Source organism: Limulus polyphemus, unplaced genomic scaffold, assembly GCF_000517525.1.
Source record: "Limulus polyphemus unplaced genomic scaffold, Limulus_polyphemus-2.1.2 Scaffold1631, whole genome shotgun sequence".
Taxonomy (NCBI): Eukaryota; Metazoa; Arthropoda; class Merostomata; order Xiphosura; family Limulidae; genus Limulus; species Limulus polyphemus.
In genome coordinates this window covers 138,732-147,223 of record NW_013667241.1, presented here as the reverse complement: position 1 = coordinate 147,223, position 8,492 = coordinate 138,732, and the positions used below count along the sequence as shown (strand labels likewise).

Sequence of the window (8,492 nt, the reverse complement as noted above, 5' to 3'; positions counted from 1 at the left end):
AAATAAACCGTGGGGTTAGCATCGTGAACTTTGTACGTTTTCCGTAAACTATCTCACCCCTGTTGAGGGTCACTCTCATTCAGCCTAGCGCGGGTGCATTTGAACATTACTGTATATATGATAGTAAGAAAGCATTTCGGTACTTGAATATCATTTCTTTGAACTTTCAAACAAGTTTATTTAACATATGCCCATGTATGTTGTTTCAGTAAACACCGCCTGTCCCTTGTTACTTGATACATCTTGTTAGAAGAGATTACCAAATGATACAGACACCATAAATTACAAAGAAAATTACTTTACAGCACTTAAAAGATTAGTCCTGGTCACATTGCCTGGTTGTGAAACAGACTAAATACATTTGTCTCAATAATACAGAGAAGCTATTACATTCTCACAATTGGGGTGTCAATACACTGAACAGCTTAAGTTTTGAATTCCAACATAAATCTTGCCTATAATGAGAACATATGGGTTTTATTGTTGTCACTTGTACACTGAGTTTGAACCATTTGCAAAATATCAGAACTATATATATATATATATATATCAGTTAGACTGATTTAATTCTAATGCAATAACAACAGAAGTGTGGGTCTTACTACAAAGCAAAGATTGTAAAAAGGAAAAATATAAAATTCTTATGTGGTACTGGTACTAGTAGTATTACGTACAAATCGCACAAGCTTATCATTCTAAATACTGAATCATATTATTATTATTATGAACTAAATATAAAATCATGCTAAATTATTGAACTTAAAACTACAAATTTAAATGCAAAAGAATATGAAATATCACAAACTTTTTCAGTTCAAAGCCCTAAGTCTAATTCATGTAAAGACTTTGCACTCGCCACTCGATAGCTCTTAACCCTAACAATCGTGGATCAACTTCTTTCCTAAAAAAATATATATCTATTTTGAGTTAATTTTTCAATATAATGATTAATATAAACAGATATACAATGCAGCATGACTTAAGCTACTATATTAAAATAATAAAAGTCACGTACATACCATGCAGTTTTTTTCCAGAAGCAACTTTTCTAACGCTTATAGAAAAAGCACTATTGGCCAATACTAAATACAACCTCTACATAAAATGGCAGTTACCAAAATAAGCACCACCCACATTGATATTGTAAAATCCAGAGAACAACATTTCGTCACGTGCTTTCCTTATCATCCTATGATTTGTCAAATGGGAGATACAGCAATTGGAATAACATGGTACTGAAATTGACATCTTTGACTAGGATTGGCTAAAAGTTTTACAACTGAGGTTTAACACGCCCAGATGCTGTTTTATAAAGAAAACAGACTAGAAAAAGATTTAGATACCAATCATAGATGGCAGGACCAGTGCTGAAGTAGAAGGAAATATCTTTAAAAAATTTTGAAAAACAATTTTCTTCTTAGAGGGCACTTATTTACAGCCTAAAACGTATTTTAGGAATTTTTTCATTAAATTCCTCTTTAAACTACATTAAATAATAAAATTTTGTACAAATAATTGAATGTTATGCTACTATTTACAAAAATAAAATCTGAAATCCAATAAAAGATAAGTTCTCTATCATTTTTTCAATTCACAAATGTGATTTTGCCCTCACAATAGGACAAAATGGCCATGGCAAGTAATGGGTTAATTCCTTTCCTGTCTGACAGTGACTTGGATAAAAAGAACTAGTTTGAGAGAATGAGAAAGTGGTCTGTAGACAAACAGCACAAATCACACTGACTGGTGACATCTGTAGGTCTGCAGCAAAAAAAAAGTAAATGTTCAAGTAAAGGGGATACATAACATACGAGTCAGGTAACAAGCAGGTGTTGAAAAAGAACATGTAATATTAACATACCTGTTAGGTAACTGGAATGGTCATTTAGGACCTAGGACTCAAAGCGACTTGAGGAATCTGGAGAGTACTGGGGACTCAAAAAATATGTAGTTCCAATAATCAAACAGTAGTCAATAAGGCCGCCTTAAACACGGCAGAAGTAGAAGATGAAAAAACCTCTGCTAAAGAGCCAAATAAAAAAAAACAAATTATGGTTGGCACTTCTGATTTAAATGGGTTGAACTTCCTCTCAACACACCATTATCAATATTCGTGTCATTTCCATTAATAAATATTCATTTCTAACTAAGCAAAAACTGAGACAGATACACGTCAACTTTAGAAATTAAACCCTGATGTCATGTGAAATACAGCATAACCTCTAGATAGCTGGGTATACCATACCAGATCATGGTTGCCTCTACAGAGATAGCCTAAGAAAAAGTGGAAGAAGTGGGCACTCCAGAAGGTACCACAGAAGCAGAAACCAGAGTGGAGCAGCCAAATTGGTGCTATCAACTGGACACCAACAATAGGGTGGAATAAATCATATTCAGTACCCTGGATAACATAGGAATTGGAGAGAAAGCTTAGAATTGTAATCTCATCCTGTCCTGACAGAATGCATCTATTGCCAGATCAAATGGCCAGTAATTGGGCGATCCAAAGAGAGAGGCCAATACACCAATCAGAGTTGCAAAATGAGAGCCAATCCAACAGAACCTAGCAATGTAGCATCTATTCTGTTAGGAGAATCTGTCTGGATTGAGACAATTGGCCCGTTCTGCAGGCATCACCCGTGGAACAAGCTAGCAGGATGATAAGATGGGAATGGTCCTGAGAAAGGAGATCCAAAATTTGAAAATAAAGAGCCCTGGATCAAGTGTCTCCTCAATGTGAAACACAATACAACACCATGGATTTGCTCCCAGACCTTTCAGCCATCAAGTAAGGTGCAACTCAATAGCAACCAGGAAAAAGTCAAAAACATCACACTCTCTAAAAACAAACAGGAGAAAACAAATCAAAGGCAGCTTATCCCAAAGTGGCCTCATTTTTTATTTTTATAGGTCATTTGAAGACTGTGTTGATTACTGTTGATTGGAACATCATTTTATGAGGTAAATTTGTTTTGTTCAAGCAAAGAAACATTAGGCCATACACTGCATTCACTCTAGAGAATTGAACCCCAGTTCCAGGCAATGTGAGTCCTCAAACTCAGCACTGTCCCACAGGGGTTTTTAAATAGCCAACTGACTAAAAGAAAGATCAGGAAAAAGTGAATCTAAATTATTTATAAAATGTCGAGGATTGCCTTCATTTGCGGCCTCAGAGCCCAATAGAGGACCACCACAGATACAAACATATGTCTCCATCTTACAACGAGAGTGATCCCTACCCCCGATTTTTGTGCAACACTAGATATCAGAGGTGGGATAGGAATAGGAGAGACCTGACTTGACTCCGTGCCGGACATAATAATCCGGGAATTCATACCATAAATCAGCTTGCCAATCAGAATTTGTTTTTTAATTATTATTATTACAAAAATAAACTAGATCACTGCACGATCATAATGCTGGGAAACCCATCAGTGACACTTTGTCAAGATAAAGTGGTAACATTATCTGAATGAGGTGCTTATATACAGTACCAGGATAGAGGGTGCATTAACATAGATGGAGGGTATCATGAGATAAATATTGCCAAGGGCAATTGAGTGGGGTATAAAAGAATGGAGCAAGCGAGAAACATCAGACCAATGCTTAGATAGGCAAAGGAAGAAACCCTATCAGTCAAGTAATAGCTATAAGTGTGAGAGCAGATAAGTATGTTTTGGAATAGTCATAGCACAACAATTATAACTAGTAACAGAATAGTTATAGCACAACAACTATAACTAGTAACAGAATAGTCATAGCACAACAACTATAACTAGTAACAGAATAGTAGTAGCAGAATAACTACAACTAGTAACAGAATAGTCACAGCACATTAGAGCATAACAACTGTAACTAGTAACAGAATAGTCATAGAACAACAATTATAATTAGTAATAGAATAGTCATAGTACAACTACAACTACCAAACGAACAGTCTTAACAGGATAGTAACGACAACTATTAACAGAAAGTTGGATTTTACTGTATATAGATTCTTAATACAAACTATATAACTTACTCATGTGTGCACGTTGTTCTTTGCTTTCATAGTCTTTCAAATATTCATCTAGACTTCTAACATCAGATATTTGTTCTTGACCTGTTGTAAGAGAAAGATTTTATCCTTTGTAATTCATAAACCACAAATATTATATATTCTTATTTCAAAACTAAGTATTCTCGTGTATGTATTTTGTTAAAGGATACTCTGTACTAATGTTTATCATGTTATATATGCCGTTAAAGATTGTTGTGTAACAAAATGTCTTTCATATATTTATGATTAAGCTGTCATGTGTACTTAATTTGAGTCTGTTACATATGCTCTTCTCAAAATTTGCATCATTTTTATAATAGGTGCATATTTTGGCAAATTGTGTGTCACAATAATGTTGTTAATTAAAACACAAGTTAAACATTTGAATAAAAAAAAAACAACTGAAAAATCAATCAGCTGTTTTACTTTCAAGCTAGTTTTACTAAATTAAGCTCATGCCAGAAAGCCTTGCTGGATTCCATGTGTCATGAAGGCCGTTTCCATTTAAGTTTAATGCGAGTTGTTATGATTTAAACATTTTATATAACATGAATATTAAATTAAATTTTTTTAGATGTTACAGTTTATCGCAGGTTTGTTTATGTAACTGTTTGCGAATCATAAGTTTTGTAGTTCAATAGCTATAGATTGGTGATTGTTATATTATTGCATCATGTTGCTAGAACCTTCTAAGTTTTTCTCATTGTTTTAATTGAGTATTATTGCATCATAATATCTAGTAGTGTGTGGAATGTTCTAGACCTCTGTTAGGGTATAAAATACGCATCAAAAATGTAGTTTGAAAGATACATCTAGACTGCATGATTGTGAGTTTAGCCATAAAGTACACAGTAATGATTTTTTAAAGTGAAATTATCACAGACTGTATTGTAATAACAAAGTAGAGAAGAATAATTCATCTTTTCAATTGTGTTCTAAAGTAATTGAACTAGCCTGTGTGGACTTTTGACAAAAAAAAAAAAAAGACAATTATTGAAAGCTCTGGATACAATTGTGGTAACCAACAGTGTAACAAACATTTGTATATATATGTCTAAATTGTTTTAATAAATTATGTTATATCAATTGGACTTTGTTGTTGTTTGTTTATTGTTGAAATTTATCACCACCATATTGTAAAGAATCTGGCCCATATAAAAAACCTGACAGCTGGTGTATATCAAAACATCAAACTTCACTTTCATGATTCTCTGTAAACAAGTCACGAAGGCTGGTGTATAACAAAACATCAAACTCTCCTTTTATTATTCTCTTTCCTAGATCCCGCATCTCATGAAGGCTGGTGTACAACAAAACATCAAACTCTGCTTTCATTCTTCTCTTTTCCTGGATCCCACATCTCATGAAGGCTGGTGCATAACCAAACATCAAACTCTCCTTTCATTCTTCTCTTTTCCTGAATCCCACATCTCATGAAGGCTGGTGTGTAACCAAACATCAAACTCTACTTTCATTCTTCTCTTTTCCCAAATCCCACATCTCATAAAGGCTGGTGCATAACATAACATCAAACTCTACTTCCATTCTTCTCTTTTCCTGGATCCCGCATCTCATGAAGGCTGGTGTGTAACCAAACATCAAACTCTCCTTTCATTCTTCTCTTTTCCTGGATCCCACATCTCATGAAGGCTGGTGCATAACAAAACAGCAAACTCTACTTTCATTCTTCTCTTTTCCTGGATCCCACATCTCATGAAGGCTGGTATATAACAAAACATCAAACTCTTCTTTCATGCTTCTCTTTAAACATTTCCCATTTGTGATCAATTTATCATTTTGGTTAAAGAAAAATAATTTCTATACGTCATATTTTGACTGATGGTCAATATTTTCTGACTAATATCCTAATATAATAATACTCATTCTTTTAAATGCTTTTAATATTCACTTCAGTAACACAGTAATTAAAATCACATTTAGCTAAAGCTCTGACTAATACGTATCTCTTAACTCTTTCCACACGAGGTTGGTCAAATTGATCGAGTTCATAACCATTTTGTACTCCTTACAGTTTCCATACTATACATTTTAATACAGTACATGCATCATAAAATTCATTCCTAAAATTTGAAAGACTTTCAGTAAACATTACAAGACTTTTACTCACAAAAAAATATTTTTTTAGTATTTTTACTAAAGATTTGTCCATGAATATATTGAGGAGTTTTGTTCACCTGTTCAAATGCAAAATTATTTTCATGTTACAATTAAAAATACTTTTATTCATCACAAAATTTTCTAAAGCCTCCTATACAATTATGAAATGTAAAATTTCTGTAGCACTTTATATTTTACGTTATTTTCTCTACCCTAATTCTATATTCCAGGTTGATCAATTTGACTGACCTCATAACCACAAAAAAAAAACTGAAATAAATCTAAACTACCCTTTTTCTGTTTCTAGAATGACTTCAAATTATAACATAAAACTGCATTTGTATATCCTAAATAGCTTTAAACCCATAACAGTATACACCTGTTTATACTTAAATTTTGTTTTATTGCCCTTTGAACCATGTCTAAATTAATATTCCTGCCATAAAATTTGTAAATCAATTGGCAAACATGAAGCTCATGTTACCCTATGAACTGCTCGCGAGCATAAATCGTGAAAAATTATTATTATTATTATCACTCTTTGTTTTACCTACTCTAGCCTTATCTATCCTAAAAAGTTTCTGATTTTTACATTTTAGTTAGTTTCATATTACTAAATAAAGAATACACATTAAAAACAAGACAAAGTACCTACCTGGGTCTTTTTTATTTTTGCTATCAACTGTCAATGACATTTAACTCTACTTTTTTATATTAATGGTACTACTGCACTAAATAATTTTTACTTAATTAAATAATGCACCAAAGAACACAGAATAGTCACCTGCAAAAAGCAGACAATGTCTCAAAACTATCACATTTTTCTGGCTTTCTAACTATGCAACATGAGCCCTTTAAAATTCAGCTAGGCTCATCAAAGTGTTTCCTGTGGGAATAAAGTTTGAACTGAAAGTAAAATTGAGAATCCTCTGTACAGAAAACGATGTAATATAATATGACATTTGATAGATTAAAACCTTGGCTTTCCATTCATTATAAATAATATAGCACTATTGGAAATTTGTGAAAGAGAGGATGCAACAGGTGGGAATGGCAAGAGAGGTCTGATTTTCTATTTTAAAGCTCTGTAACCAAGTAAGATTGAAGGGTATAAAAATTATGCTTTGCCTGAGTGATAACAACATTATAATAAGCAATTTACATTAAATTTCATACTTTTGGGAAGGGTGATAAATAAATTGGAGAAGAGGGAATACCTAGAGAGCAAATGTCACAATTAGCACACTAAGGGAATTGAGGATTTGTTTTTACATTGCCTTATAAAATTAAGAACTTAAAACTTATACAATATTAAAATTTGAATTATTAGCTACATTTATATGCCAAGTATATTTACATATTATGATAAAAAAGTACTTTAATTAAATTGTGAATGTAACTCACTAAAATCTCCTGACATGCCCACAAAATAATACCCTTTCTGAAAGAGTTAACTAGCCATTTTAATCATTAAAAACATCATCCTGAAAGTTGGAACTTCAAACTCACCCAACAAATTGCTCGTGTTAGCTGTGCTATTCCAACGTTTTTTTAAACCAGACTTTTCCACACTGTCTGACAGCACTGGTGATGTCCTTTTGGACCATGAAGTCTCTCTTGATCCCTAATTATGAAACACTGACATTTATTTGAAAGAATCTTAGCTACTGTTTTATAAATTTACAACACTTAGAATGTACCCATTCCATTACCAAATCAATAAACAATCCAAAATAAAAAAACCATGAAACAATACAGTTGATTAAAAACTTTGTTACACCGAGTATCGCAATTAGATGTAAAAGGTTTATGTCATGTGTGGATGTTAACACTAGGAAGCTAAACTTTTAACTTCAATCTGGGTTAATTTTATAAAATATGGAACATGTTTTATAAAAGACAGCTTAGATTTAAAAATAAATTAGCAATAACATATACATGTACAAGTTACCTGTTCAACTGATCCAGGAAAGAACATCCAAGAAGAGCTGCTTAGACTGCCATCAGACAACATGCTAAAAACCATATTCAAATTAAAACAGATGTGAACAAAACTAACTAAGCTATCATCATTTAATGCCTATACTCTAGTACTGTGAGGTAGTTCCAAATATTTTAAGTACTTATACTTTATTAATTTATCATTCTTCAAGCCATATGCTACTTTGAAGAAAGTCCGTAACTAAGAGATGAATTGTACGTACAGTAGTTTAGTCTTTCTTCTCGAAATTTATGTTACTGTGAAATGAGTGAGAAGTTTGTTATGTGTACTGTAGTGAGTCTTCATTCTTAGAATTTACACATTACTGTGAAGTTGGTTATGTGTACTGTAGTG

At 32.7% G+C, this 8,492-nt stretch overlaps 1 protein-coding gene across 1 annotated transcript in view; it reads right to left on the bottom strand.

Moving 5' to 3' along the window:
- The window catches only part of LOC106464368 (transmembrane protein 209-like), a 70,974-nt gene that overhangs the window by 37,230 nt on the left and 25,252 nt on the right, over nt 1-8,492 (bottom strand). The window contains exons 6-8 of the mRNA XM_022392059.1: nt 8,109-8,172; nt 7,667-7,781; nt 4,022-4,102 (exon numbers count right to left, since the gene is read on the bottom strand). Of these exons, the coding sequence (XP_022247767.1) occupies nt 4,022-4,102; nt 7,667-7,781; nt 8,109-8,172 (260 nt within the window). The remainder of the gene's footprint in view (nt 1-4,021; nt 4,103-7,666; nt 7,782-8,108; nt 8,173-8,492) is intronic.